We start from the raw sequence: 14,811 nt of genomic DNA, 5'->3' as shown, positions 1-14,811 counted from the left end.
ACAGGTCTGGTGAACAGGAGGGACTATAAACAAGAGGACTAGCGAGACAGAGAAGGAGAGCGTTTGCTTTGTTTACATACCCCACCCCAGCTAGCTACACTGCTGGATCTGATGCGAGGCCTCACAAAATACTAGCATTAACATGAAATCCTGCTGCTGGTAAGGTTGGTGATTCAGAGATTTTCATGTTGCTTCCTTCCTTGGCCCAGGTGTGCAAATCTGCTGGACTCCGGGTCCACAGGAGCTGCAATAAGTGCTGCTCTTCAACCAACTGAGCAACCAAGGTTTTAGGTGCTGCCTACAAACCAGTTTGCTGGAGCAAGTGGTATCACACCTGAACCAGGGATGTTGTCTGAGCTGCAACAAAACGTGTGCTGGAACTAACTCTGTCCACACAGCACATTCCAAGTACATGCACCACCCAACAAATCATTCTCATCGTATCAACAAAGCTTCTGCCCATTCTTGTTACAACCACAATCCACTGGTATAGTAATCTCCAAATGAAGGCAGATCAATTTTTGAGTTATGGAAATTGGCAATCAGCTAGCACAGAGTTTAAAAGGGAAAGTGTAGCCAAGGGGAAAAACCCCACTATTAGTTTGGATAAACATTCCACTGAGCAATACGCCATTGCAGGTCCCAGACTATCCTTGGCCAACTCCCTCCAAGCAGGCTTCGTACCTGTGGCTGGGTTTATTACCACCCGCCATTGTACTGCAAGACCTGAAACCACAACTTCTGCAATGCCACCAAGTATCCTACAAAGCCGTGTTGTATCAAACTGACATTGTAGAGAAAAATCAGCACACCTCTCTCAAAAGCAAAAGACAAGGTTTATTAACTTTATAGTACTAGAGTCTTCCAAGCAGAAAGGTACAGATTCTATAGAAACATTAACTCTCCCCGTCATTTAAGTATCAAAATACAGAGTTAAAACTCACTTCAAATGGGTGTCTTTTTTCTCCACAGACTGGCTAGAACACAAAAAAAGTGTTAAAGGGAAGATGAACTTCAGCAACAGATATTTGAAGTTACGATGTGTAAAGGGAAAAGGATTAGTAGTGATCCAGAGGAGTATCCTTCCAGTCCTAAATTTTACTTTCCTGGTTTACCTAGGATGTATACCTCTTGATCCTTCTAAGAGAGGGAAACATTGTAGACAGAAACACTAAAAAGATAAATATTTTTCTTTACTACAAAGTACAAAAATACTGAGAACAAACCCCTCTAAACAGCACAGGGGCCAACTAAACTGACTCAACATTTCCCAGCTTGGAGAGTCAGATTTTTAAAAGCCCACTGCTCATAGGTTTTCCTAATGCAAAGATCTAGAAGTCTCATAGCCCTTTCCTAGCAGAAAAATCTGATGCAGAAAGTGTGACAACTCTTAAGTCAGGGATAGGGAACCTGTGGCCTTCCAATTCCCATCAATCCAGCTAGCATGGCCAGTAGTCAGGAAGGAAGGATGGAAGCTAGGGGCAGGAGGACCACTGGTTAGCCACCTCTGCTCTAAATCAATAGCGCTCCCTTTAGAACAATACGCTTAAGAGACATCAAAGGAGCTTTAGGAATACCACTGACACAGTCAAAACTAGCTTAAAAGGAACTGCAACCATGAAAACCCCGTTGAATGTCTAGAAATCCCCACCCACAACAGGGCTGTAACTATTGCAAAATCCATTTGCTTCAGCAAAACTTAGATTGCTGGCTAGTCTTCTCACTTCCTGGCTAGTCGGTCTCACCGACAACAAGCAAGCCAAGTGTTTCAGACCAGGACACGAGAAATGAGGTTAAGATCACTTCCCCTTCCACAATCAAATATTAGTTCCCTCTTTGGTAACAACAGAGTTAGGAGCACCATCCTGGGAATTATTTCATTCTTTGTAGTCCAGCGGAATGAAGCACCTGGAGAAACACGCTTTTTCCTAATTTTACGGAGGAACAGAGAAGCTCTCAAGAGGGTGTCCTCAAGAACCAAGGCTGATCAGCTAAGAGCAAAATAACGCAAGCTAGATGCTGGCAGCCTGAAGGGGGTGGGGGTGGGGGACTAAGCAGAGGCTGTTCCGAAACAAGAGCCGATGCGTCGTCCAGCTATTCATGTAATCGTGTGGGAGAAGTGCTGCGTGCAGAGACATTCCTAGCTTCCGGTTCACCAAAAACTACAACAACCCCTCTCTGCCCTCCAACAATACAAAAGCAAAGTTCCATTGTCCTGAGGTTATACAGTAGTCGAAACCAGGCTGCTAGGATCACTGAAGTACATTAGCTGACTCAAACTGTTCTTCTCTTGAGCTACACCTACCCTAGTTGGTGGTGTGGGTACAGGCCGAGAACTGCCTTGGGTATAGGTGATATTCGCACCACAGTCGACGTAATGATGAGTCTCCAGGGAACTCTGAGTTATGTGGCCAATGTAGGAGATCTTCACTGAAGTCCTGAGAGGTAGAAGCAAAGAGAAGGAATCACGGCGGGGGAGAGAAAGGCTGCACCCCTTTCTACTATGCTAAAAATGCAGTCATTCAAAGAAGCCCTGAGGCAAACATTCTCCCCACTCCTTCCCCAATCTGTTCTGGGGATTTGTGTGATTTATTCTGGTCACAGAGTTCAGCTTTCAAGATTTGGACTGACCCAGCAGATAATTTTTTATTTTATTTCTCACAAAACTATACGGTGGTACCTTGGGTTAAGAACTTAATTTGTTCTGGAGGTTCGTTCTTAACCTGAAGCACCACTTTAGCTAATGGGGCCTGCCGTTGCACAATTTCTGTTCTCATCCTGAAGCAAAGTTCTTAACCCGAGGTACTATTTCTGGGTTAGCGGAGTCTGTAACCTGAAGCGTCTGTAACCCGAGGTACCACTGTACTTCCTTGCAACCGACACATTTACTGGGAGTCCAATGGTCCTACAGGTCAGTGTCTAGTTAGGAATTCACACTTTATCGACTGATGTCAAATTTACTTCTAGCAGAGGCAAAGCAGAATATAAGAGCAGCATACCTCATGAAAATCACCATGTTGTGCACTCTGATCTTGGGTAAAGTGCAAAAGAAACTGGAAGAGACCAAGACAAAGAAATAAATTGGCAAGAGACTTGAACAATTAAAAGGAAACACACAAAATGTGAAGTCTTGTCATGTTAATCATATTGACAAATTACCATCTCACGACAAGTGTTTAATGAAGTGCAGTGCTCTTCAAGCTTTGATAACATTTTGATGCCTTTTTAATCTTTATTTGGGAGCTATCTGCACTTTATAGCTTGAACAGCCTTGTGAGGCAGGTTATGCAAAGAGCTTGAGCTAGCCCAACCATCCAGTGGAGATTCAAACCTGGGTCTCTTTTGTCCTAGCCCAACACTCTAACCACTATACCACACTGGTGTGAGATAGCTGGGCCTGCAGCAAAGTAGCAAGAAGGAGGAAGGGAAACCTAGGAACCAGGAGAGAGTAGTGGCATAGAAGAACCAAGACACTACACTCACTCACTTGAGGCTTCTTGGTTTGTGGCGGGAGCATACAATAAAAGCTATCGTAAGTTTGGCTGGGAGGGGCATGATTCTCCACATCTTGAGAGGCAATGCTACAATACAATTGCAAGATATTGCTGAGAGACCATTTCCAAAGCTTGTACACAGCTTATGCTTATGCACTGGCTCTATTGTGCAGTTGCTCCAACAGGCATAAGACAACTAACTACCCGAGGGAACCAAAAGCTCTCTAGAAAAGTGGAGGTGGGTGGAGAGAGGTGGCAGCTACTCTGGGGTAAGTGCTGCAGAGCCTAGCTGAGGTTCAAACACAGATAAGCAAAAACCAAGTCCTTACTATACATAAGAAGATGGTCCACCCATTTCAGCCTTCACTGTGAAGTTCACCTGGAAAAACAGAGCACAAGCAAAGCCGCATTAGTTTAAGAGGCTGCATCTCCTCCCACCCCACCATAAAGGCAAGATCCCTATTGTCTTTCCAGACTGCAGTACCAGCTGATCACTCAGTGCCTGGATACGGGTGACGTTGTTGATCTGCCGAGTCCCAACCACAGTATTCATGTACTGAACCTGGCTGGCCAAGCTGGTTACTGCTACCGAGTAGAAATTGGAGTTTCTGATCCGGAGAGTGGCCTACAAAGTAGGGCAGAGGAAAAGAAAGCCGATAAGATTCTTAGCACCGATCCAGGAAACTACAGCTGCATTAAGTAATATATAGGCACACTTGGGTATTACCGTGATGGCAAGGACCACAAGGGAGTTTTTCTCGTCAAACCAGACCGTAACCACTTTGATGCCATTGTCATCCACAAGGACTGAATGAGGAAAGAGAAAGAAGACTACCAGCCCTGACACCAGGAGGCAGAGCAGCACCGACACCAAAACATAGAGTTTCCTGCAGAGGACAAGATCAACAGTTAGCCAGCTTCCCTTCCTGGGCTCAGCTCCTGCTAACAGATCCACACTTTATATGCATAAGAACATAAGAAGGACCTTGCTGGATCAGGCCAAAGGCTTCCTGTTCTTACACTGATCAACCAGATGCCTATAGCAAGCCCATCAGCAAGCAGGGCCTCAGGGTAACAGCACTCTCCTTGCTTGTGATTCCCATGAAAAATTAGAATATGATGGAAAAGTTCATTTATTTAAGTAATTCAACTTAAAGGGTGAAACTAATATATGAGATAGACTCCTGACATGCAAAGCAAAATATGTCAAGCCTTTATTTGTTATAATTGTGATGATTATGGCATACAGCTGATGAAAACCCCAAATTAACAATCTCAGAAAATTAGAATATTAAATGAAATCAGCAAAACAAGGATTGCAAATAGAGCAATATTGGACCTCATAAAGGCAGCAAGAGGAGTTAGAGACTTCATTTGTACTTACGTCCTTTGAGGTTTTAACCTCTGGTCATGGTATGGTATTAGAGCTACCAATTCGTTGACTTGCTCTAGAAGGAGAAAGCAAGAAGTAATTGCCAATGCTAGAAGCTCTCAAGTCTTACAGGCTTGTTTTCAATGCACAAATATGTGAAAACTGTGAAATCTGGGTTTCCATATGAAAAAGTCCTAAATAACTTACTTGAATTTCCTGTGAATTATCAACAGGACTGAGAAGTGAACAACTCTACAAGGACGGGTGGGATGGGGTAGGTGTTACCTAAGCTGTTTAAAAAAACAGGAGGATGTGATAACTCATACACAGCAAAACAACAGACTGTTTTCAAGTCCACCTTGGGAATCTTTAGTTTAAGTAAAATAAACAAACAAAATTGGGAAGGGGAACCTGAGGCCCTCCAGATATTATTGGACTACCACTCCCATCCCCTGTAGCCATTGGCCAGGCTTGTTGGGGCTGAGAGTTTGAATCCAACAATATCTAGAAGGCAACAGGTTCTTCACCCCTGTATAGGGTAGAAATAGAAATAAATGTAACTTGAACAAAATTATACACTTGTGGCAGACATGAGTCTAGAATCACGACTGTGCCGCTGATCTAGAGGTGCTACTTAGCACTCCACAGAGTCTGCCAAGTTTGCCCCACCAGAGGCAGGCAACATCAGGTCTGCAGAGTGAGATTCAGTCTGTCCATGCTCACCTCTGAGAAACGAGGTGCACACCACGTCACCATGTGACTGTTATTTATAAAGGACATAAACTACAAGTGGCAGGGAAATCACAAGGTTGGGGGGGGGGGGAGCAGGGAAGATCCCACGGGATGAAACATGCTTTCAAAACCAATGGGAGCTGAAGCTTGTTATGGAGTCCACTGACAACAGCAGATTGCAAAACTGTATAGCAGGAAGGGGCCTGAAGGAAGCCCAGTCCAAGTCCTATGTTGGGGGTAGGATCTCTAGCTTCCAACAGCCCTCACTTATTAGGCATGACTGGTGTGCAACAAAAGCAAGTTGTGTGAATACCATGCCAGCGATTCCTGCAGGACAAGGGATTGGTTTACTCCACACAAATCTCTCCAGGCCACTGGCCAGCCTGACCCAAGAGGAACTCCTCAAATACAGTTATTGCACAGCCCAAGGTGAGATAGTAGGAAATGCTAGAAGACAGGATTTGCAGGAGTAGGAAAAGGCACTTTAGGATGCCCTTAAGCTATGGCCTAGTAGTGCAAAAAAGTCACCGTCCTCTGGAGGTGAGATAGCAGGCTAAGGTATACAGAGCCAGAATTACCTGTTGGGATGCAGCCAGTGCCTTGGCAGGAGGGGCAGGTGATGCTGTCTCGCCCAGTGAATTCAACATATGGAAACCTAGCAATGTCTTCCTCCCGATCCTTGTTGTCTAGCAAATCGTTGTCCTCTTCTCTCTGTCGTCGCCTGGAGGAGTAGGAGCTGGTGCCGACAGACTGCAAAGACCCCATTGCACCAGGTTTTTTCGGGAAGGAGGGGGTTCCTAACGTGTCCTGAAATGGTGAAGCAGAGGACAAATGTTGACATAAAAAGCAGTATCTCTCCCACCCCAGGTTAATCTGCTTCAGAAAGGGACACCATCAGTGTCACATGTAATCCAAAAGAAAAGGTTAGAATTCTGCACCAAGATGGTGATGGGGAAATGAATGAATTCTGCAACCTGTATACAATCTACATTTTTGCACTGTTTCCCTTCACTTTTACACCATGTATTACGGCTGTGCTAAAATTCTGGGAAGGGGCAAAACAAGAGGATATCTCATTTCTCTCACCTCAAAAATTCAGCTTGCTTTGCCCAGGCATAAGAAAGCAGAGAGAGAGAGAGAGAGAGAGAGAGAGAGAGAGAGAGAGAGAGAGAGAGATAAGAGTGACAACCAAGTATCCTGTTTGATATTTAATTAATATGAGCAGGGTGCTGGGTCTTGAAATGTTTTAAGTTAACTGCCTTTTTTAAATTTGAAGTTAGGCTGCCTTGAGAAGGGTTTGCCCTAAAAAGACAGCCTAGAAATCATTAAAAGAAGATACAGTACTCGGAAACCAAAATTTATTGTCCAGTTCTACTTCCTGCACTTTATCTGGATCCCAAACAGCTTGCAGCATATAAACAATTGCAGCACATTTGTCTCCCTCTTGCTAATGCAATCACAATAGGAAAAAATACAGCAAATGACGCTTTTCTCTGCACATGAATATATAGGTATACTGTATCATACAGATTCATATGTTTGGCCTGCCGCTGGTGGGGCTATGTTCCCGGGCAAGAAAAGGTATACTGTACACCTAGGAAGTGCTTGTAGATGCAGCATCATCCTTTGAAGTAAGTCTGGAAACTGCCATTGCTCCAGAATGCAGCAGCCAGACTGTTGCCTGCTGCAAGATGTTTTGGATTTCCATACAGCGTTGTTCCAGCTTCACTGAGTCCCTGTTTGTGTGAGTCTTAACTTTCAAAGCCCTAAAGAGTCTGGGACCAAGATACTTCAGGAACTGCCTCCTTCGATATAAACTTGGTCGTGTGTACCATTCAAGAATTGCAGGTCTGCTGCCTGAACCCCTGTCATCTAAAGCAGGCATGGGAAAATCTGTGGCCCTCTGATATTGTCAGACTCAAACTCCCATCAGCCACAGCCAGCACAGCCAATGATCATGGGACTTAGTCCAGCAACATGGGCGGGCACAAGTTCCTCACCCCTCGCCTGAAGTAAGGCATGCATGAATGAGAGACGAGACTTTCCCCAACTGTAACATTGGAACGCCCAGGGCACCGCTCACTTTGAGTCAAGCAGTAAAGGTTTGGATTTGTAAAAGAAGAATGTGGACAAGATTAACAACATTTTCTGATCAGCTGATGATTTTTAATGCTGTTTCATTTGTGGTATTCAGGGTGGATAAAAATCAATGATTTTTTTTTTAAAAAATAGGATTTTTTGATTTAAAAAATCCCCCACTGGGTTCCAACAACTGCACTGACACTTAACTGTACAGAATATACACCTGAATGTAGAAGCATATCCAAAGGGGGGGGGGGGGTAGGGTGGAAATAGTAACTGGGATCTATAAGTCCTCGAAGTGCTTGCCAGTCAACTACTAAGAGTTCACTGGTTCCAGGCCGTTCTTCCCAGGACTCGCCTGACATTGTCTAAACAATAAAGTCTCTAACCACAGTAGTTAACAAATATGGATACATATGCTATAATGTTATTCTTTTAGTTAAATAAATTATTTAAATTGTTATTAAGGAAATGATCATTTTTCTCCTTCCAATAAAGTACAGCAGAAAAGTTGTCTAAATATAAACAGTTAACTTATTAAACCTCACAATAATCTCATAATTGTGTCTATGTATTTCTAATAGTATAACCAAATCAGTAATTTTTTATATAACTGTAAAAACTTCACTAAGAATTTATTAATCCAAAATCAAAACCTTCATCTGGTTGTAAATATTAAGATTATAGCAGCAAGAATGAGTCTTTATGTAGAATCTGATTTAAATCAAGTCTTACTGACTAGTGATTTAAATCTATTTGATTTAAATCAAATCCACCCCAGTGGTATTGTTCTTAAAATGTGTTGTGGTGAGACATCTTAAGAGGAACCCAGAGACAAGACAGGGAAACATGTTTTAATAAATAAAACAAACAAGAACTAAGCTCTAGTTGTGGACATAACCTTAAAAGAAGCATACCCATGTCTAAAAAACAATAGCGCTATTTTTTGGATAGATAAAGAGAATGCGCACTGGTTAGGAGATGTTGGAAGAACAAACTTAAAACACATAACACAAAGAAAAACACGTAAAGTCAAGACCAGCCCCTTCACCACTCAAGATGGGCAAAAAAGAAGGAGAGAGAGGGTCACTAAGCAAGACCAGAAACACTCATAACAGTATCTAATTAGACTCCTAGAAAGTGAGGAAATCCACGTTCCCTAAGCACAAGCCACCCCCCCTTCCCTCCACTTAAACCCTTTGCTTCTTCTTACCCCCACCCACCCACAAAGTAGCTTTGCTCAAGAGCATCTCTCTCATGGCCCTGACCCATTTCTCCTACAGGGCCTCCCACCCCATTTCTCTACAAGTAGCTCCCCTCCCCACCTACCCCAAGACAAAAACATTATTTACTAGCAAGATGAATGTCATTAGGACAATGTGTGACTGTAGGGATGACTGCAATAGTGTCATTGTGGGTCAGGCCTTTCAGCAGCAGGAATGAAAGGCCTTGATCACACTGTAACACTGCCCTTCCTCCCATATACTGTACGGCATTTTATATCCCCCAACAAAGATGGGATTATTCATCATTATTTTACATGGGGGAGAGAGGGGGAAAGATTTATACAAGGGAGCATTCGGGGACACCACTGGGTTGGGCCCTAAGACTTGGGTCACACTGGTGTATGACAGAGTATTGAGAGAAAATATTGAGGTCAGTCCTTTTTCACAGATTCAGTTCATGTTTTCACATTCCTGGTAATCCAAGTAGGATACCTGGCCATTTTAAAAGGCCCTCAAGCGCACCTTACAAAACTTAAAAATTAACAGAACCAACCAACCAAAACAAGAAAATGTGTAGGGCACCTCCAGGCTATGTTTTTTGTTTGTTTCGGGGCGTGTTCTGCAATATGTCACTGAAGCAGTAACAGAACATTAGTACAGTGGTACCTTGGTTTACGAACTTAATCTGTTCCGGAAGTCCGTTCTTAAACCAAGCCGTGCTTTCCCATAGAAGCGGGGGACTCTATTTACAAATGGAACACACTCAACAGGAAGCGGAACATGTTCTGCTTCCAAGGCAATGTTCACAAACCAAAGCACCTCCTTCCGGGTTTGCAGCGTTCTTAATCTAATTTGTTCATAAACTAAGCTGTTCTTAAACCAAGGTACCACTGTAGTGGGTTTAAATTGGACAATCCACCCATCATTCCGCTTTGTAAGTTGTTCTGTGATGCTTCCCCAGTGCTACTGCGTTGCTGCCATTTGGAGAGGCACTCTTGAACTATAAGGTAACAAGAGTGAGACAAAAAAATAAAAATAAATGCCAGGACATTTATGGCATAAAAACTTACAGAATTTCAGGAGGAAGTTAAAGGACATGCACTGGCAGGAAACCAAGTTGTATGCCCAAAACTTTTGCACGTGCAAAAAGTACCAGAGAAACAGATCACATAACCACCTTGATACCATCATGAGCACAGATCATGAATGCAAACTAAAAAGGGCATCTGGAAGGGGCCATAATCAAACACAACAGCATCTCAGCAATTTAAACGCTTTATAAGCAGCACAAACAGAAGTCAGGGAGAGAGCTAATCCACACCTAAGGCATGACAAAACAACACAGCCTTTACAAGCCGTGGAAATACAGGTGGTGGGGGGGAGGAAGCAAATATTCAAGAGAGAGTTCCACAAAAGAAGAAGACCTTGTCCTATGTGGACTCCAGCCACACCTCTCATGGTCGCTAAACAGAGAGCCACCTCCACTGGGGACCACAATAGACAGGCACGATCATACAGGAGGAGCTAGTTCTTAAAATTCCCATGCCCAACTATTCAGTACAATCCCACACACAAATTTAAAGTTGGAGGCACACATCATTCTTCAACCTGAAAATCGCTATTCTGACGGCAGCTGATTTTTTTCTATAGGATGAGTGCACATTCACCTTTCTACAAGGACCGCTCACTTCATGCTTGCCTGCACCTTATAGTCAAGACGCACTCAAAAGTGCAACTCTATATTGGGGTAACTGAACAATGCCATCACACAACCCCATGCAGAGAGGTGGCAGGATTATCCTCTCACCCCTGGCAAAGAGACGAACTGAAAGGAGGCAAGACCCATATAGTGAATCATGCATTGCAGAGACACAACAGACAGCTTCTTTCGTGGATGCGAAAACTTTACTTCTCACGCACACAAGCAGTTTTCTTTTGAATTACTAAAGCAGATAGCAAGACTAAATGAGATACTTCACCTGGCGGGTTGACAGCCAAAACTGGGGAACAGAAACATGTTGGATAGGCTGTGCAAAGGCAGAACCACCCTTTAATTTCTTTTTTAAAGGGGGGTGTTAGCTTCAAACAATGAGATGCAGGAGGAGAAAGAGGGTGGGGAGAGAAGACAAAGGTAGAAAGATGGCCGTATATAGAATCATAAGGGACCACAAGAGTCAATCTAGTCCAACCCCTTGAAATGCAGGAATCCTTTGCCCCAACGTGGGGGCTTGAACCCATAACCCTGAGATTAAGATTCGCGTGCTCTACTGACAGAGCTACTCCTAAAAAATAATAATTGAGGCCAGTCTCACATAGCAGGTAAGATAAAAAAATTCCTTCCAGTAGCACCTTAAAGACCAACTAAGTTAGTTCTTGGTATGAGCTTTCGTGTGCATGCACACTTCTTCAGATACACTTCTTCAGATACGCGTGTATCTGAAGAAGTGTGCACGCACACGAAAGCTCATACCAAGAACTAACTTAGTTGGTCTTTAAGGTGCTACTGGAAGGAATTTTTTTATTTTGACTATGGCAGACCAACACGGCTACCTATCTGTAAATAGCAGGTAAGGTTAAAAGACTATTGGGACAGATACCAGAAGAAAGGCAACGGGGTGGAAGGGTTAGGAGTGTCAAACTAGGGCTCAAGGGCTATTTTAATATTCTTTTGGAAGCCGCCCAGAGTGGCTGGGGAAGCCCAGCCAGATGGGCGGGGTATAAATAATAAATAATAATAATAATAATAATAATTATTATTATTATTAGCCGGCCTGCCCCACCCGCCACTGCCCCTCTCTAAGCAAATCCTACCTCACAAGGGTGTTGTGGGAATAAAATAAAAAGACGTGAGAAGGGGGGGGGGAGCGCCGGCCACGCCACCACCTTGAAGGAAAAGGAGAGGTATTTATTTATTTCATCAAACTTACACACCGCCTGACTGCGAAACGACGACCCCCAAAGCAGCTTACGAAAGATAAAACAGTGAAATGGAGAGAGAGAGAGACAAATACAAAAGTTAAAACGCTGACCCCTATTAAAAACCACCTCAGCTTTCTAAGCATTTGGGGGGAGGCTGGTGTCGTAGAAACAGCAGGTGCTGAAAAGGGGTCTGGAAACCGCTTCGCCTCAGCTGAGGAAGACCCCGACCCGCTTCGGGCCACCCTCCCTTCCCTCTCCCGCGTCACCCGTTCACACGTTCACCCTCCCACCGCCCCACGCAGAGTCACCTCCGGGCTGAAAGCGCCCCAGCTCCGGCCTCACCGGCGGCTCCTCGCCATCTGCTGAAGCCGCTTAGCGTCGCTACGACACCCAGCAGCGTCACAACGAGGGAGGGGGCGGTGCCGAGAGGAAGCCACGCCCCCGCCCGGACCCGCAAGACGAAACAGAAGAAGGGGCGTTTTCAAGCCCGCCCCATATAAGGAGCCGCTCACCTCCCCGTGCGCAGGCGCGGCATACGGGCGTGAGACAGCAGCGCGCGTGCGCAGTCCTAGCACCGGCGTCAGCCCGTATCACGAGGAGTAGGCGCAGCTGCAACGACGCGCTGAGACGCCGAAGCCTCGGCCCCCCACAAGGGAGCGCTGTTGGTTTCACTGCGCATGTGCGAACGATGGTTAAGCAGGGAAGGCTCTGTCTCTTGAGAGGGGCGGGCCCGCCCGTGAAGCAAAAGAAGGCGGGCGCAGGAGGCGCTGGGGCAGCAGATCCCAAGACCGTATAGAGCTTAATTGAATCTTTCCAGCCCATTATTCCCAGCCTTGTTCCATGCAGATCAGTGTTTCCCAAACTTGGGGCGCTGGCTGATTTTGGACTACAATTCCCATCATCCCGGACCAGTGGTCTTGCTAGCTAGGCATGATGGGAGTTGTAGTCCAAAAACAGCTGGCGTCCCGAGTTTGGGGAACACGGATGCATATATCTTCATTCACCCCTTCTGCCTTGGCGTGGGCGGGGGGAACCATATTGTGGTTCGCCTCAGCTGCCCAAACTGTCTTGTATCTGAATACAGATTGACACCAATTTGCTCCAGTTCCATTAATTCAGTTTAATCACACACACATGCACACCAGTGGTTCATATGAATTTAATTCCACAGTGGTATGAGCTGTAAAAGACCCAGCTGAATCCAGAATTAATTCTACAATGAGAGCAGACTCTTCAAATTCAGTGGATCTCCTCTAAGCATGGCTATGTCCAAATCCAGCCTATTCCCTTTTAATGGGCTGCTTACCCTTCCTGGTTCTAGGATAAATCCTAAATCCACTATTCCCTGTTGAATCCTGCTGACCTCCGCCTCCAAAGTGAAGGTGCATAACACTACAATCCCAGGAGTACTCAGAAGCAACCCACTGAACTCCATGGGCTTTACTCCCATGAGTGCGGAGAGTATTGCAACCTAAGAGTAAGGCAAATAAATGACTTATAGTGTGGCAATGAGGTGGCAGAGCTGGGCCTGCGCCACTCCACTTCACAATAAGCACTCTATGATTCTTTGGAAGGTTTTAAGCCAAGGTTGGATGGCCATCTATCATGTATGATTTAGTTGAGATTCCTACATCGCAGGGGGTTGGAATAGCTTGGGATCCCTTCCAACTCTAGAATTCTATTACTGTATTCTACTCTATGAGTCTATCTTTACAGTGTTGCCTTGCAAAACGAAAAGAATCCGTTCCGTTATTCTCTTCGTCTAGCGGTTTTTTCGTCTTGCGAAGCAAGCCCATTGACAAATTAGAGGATTAGCGCTATTAGCGGCTTTTAGTGGTTTATCAGCTTATCGGATCAGCTGATAAGCGGCTTAGCGGCTTAGAAAAAGGGGGGGAAGGAGAAAAACCCCGCAGGAACTCGCAAGACATTTTCGTCTTGCGAAGCAAGCCCATAGGAGATTCGTTTTGCGAAGCACCTCCAAAATGGAAAACTCTTTCGTCTAGCGAGTTTTCCGTCTTGCGAGGCATTCGTCTTGTGGGGCACCACTGTACTTAGAAATAGGACCCACTAAGTTCACTGGATTTCTGCACTTAAATCCTTAGGCCTCTTATGCATAGAGACAGGAAAAGGTATAAGATTCAATTGTCTGGGATGGAATTTCCTGGTTCTTTTTTCTGCTGTTTCTTCCTCACCATCTACCTTGGTGGGGCAGAAGTGAGAACAATGGAAAACAATATAAAAAAATTCCTTCCAGTAGCACCTTAAAGACCAAAGACAGGGTGGAAGGAATTTTTTTATATTGTTTTCCATTGTTCTCACTTCTGCCCCACCAAGGGGTAGCACCTTAAGGTAGCACCTTAAAGACCAACTACTGGAAGGAATTTTTTTATTTTGACTATGGCAGACCAACACGGCTACCTATCTGTAAATGGAAAACAATGTCGCAGTTCATGGCTTTAGGCTGCCTGACATTGACCAGTGGGGTGTCCATCCAGAAATAAAAGATAGCAGCAAAAAAGGGAACCTAAGCTCTTCCTAATTTACATCTTACTTCATTGGGAGAAAGGTTTGAGGATGGTTGGTTCTTTGCTTTTGCTTTTTGAGGTTGTTAAGCTTCTATAAATTGCCCTGTTGCCAAAGCCATACTATTCTTCCCACACTGTATATTGCAAGTGCTAACAGCTCGAACTTCAAATGGCAGGTTGGAGACAAGGCCAAGTTTGGCTTGGATTACAAAATTCCTTGGAGGGTTCAATAATCTCTCAACTAAATGTCATTTGGAAATTTCCTGAAGCAAGCTCCTTAACCTTAATTTGGTTTCTTGGAGTCAGTCTGGTTGATAGCTCACATGATCAGGATGTTATACTTATACAAGCCCCTCCAAATACTGTACAGTGGTGCCTCGCAAGACGAAAAGAATCCGTTCTGTGATTCTCTTCGTCTAGCGGTTTTTTCGTCTTGCGAAGCAACCCCATTGACGGATTAG

At 44.6% G+C, this 14,811-nt stretch overlaps 1 protein-coding gene across 2 annotated transcripts; it reads right to left on the bottom strand.

Moving 5' to 3' along the window:
• Positions 1-817: 817 nt before the first annotated feature.
• LOC310698968 (transmembrane protein 106C-like) lies at positions 818-12,256 on the bottom strand. 2 transcript variants are annotated; one of them, XM_083520545.1, is made up of 8 exons: positions 12,134-12,256; positions 6,177-6,405; positions 4,879-4,942; positions 4,222-4,381; positions 3,979-4,119; positions 3,824-3,873; positions 3,000-3,053; positions 818-2,438 (listed from the first exon to the last, which is right to left on the bottom strand). In XM_083520545.1, the coding sequence occupies exons 2-8, from the start codon at positions 6,361-6,363 to the stop codon at positions 2,222-2,224; spliced, it is 873 nt and encodes a 290-aa protein (XP_083376671.1). In that variant the 5' UTR covers positions 6,364-6,405; positions 12,134-12,256; the 3' UTR covers positions 818-2,221. The 2 variants fall into 2 exon arrangements, with proteins under 2 accessions (XP_083376671.1, XP_083376670.1); XM_083520544.1 differs by lacking the exon at positions 12,134-12,256 and adding an exon at positions 11,834-11,913.
• Between the last annotated feature and the right edge of the window lie 2,555 nt (positions 12,257-14,811).

Source organism: Podarcis liolepis (genome assembly GCF_965112155.1).
Source record: "Podarcis liolepis genome assembly, contig: HAP1_SCAFFOLD_22, whole genome shotgun sequence".
In the NCBI taxonomy this organism is placed as follows: Eukaryota; Metazoa; Chordata; class Lepidosauria; order Squamata; family Lacertidae; genus Podarcis; species Podarcis liolepis.
The sequence above is the reverse complement of the archived record's forward strand: the minus strand, read 5'-3'. Positions and strand labels throughout refer to the sequence as shown.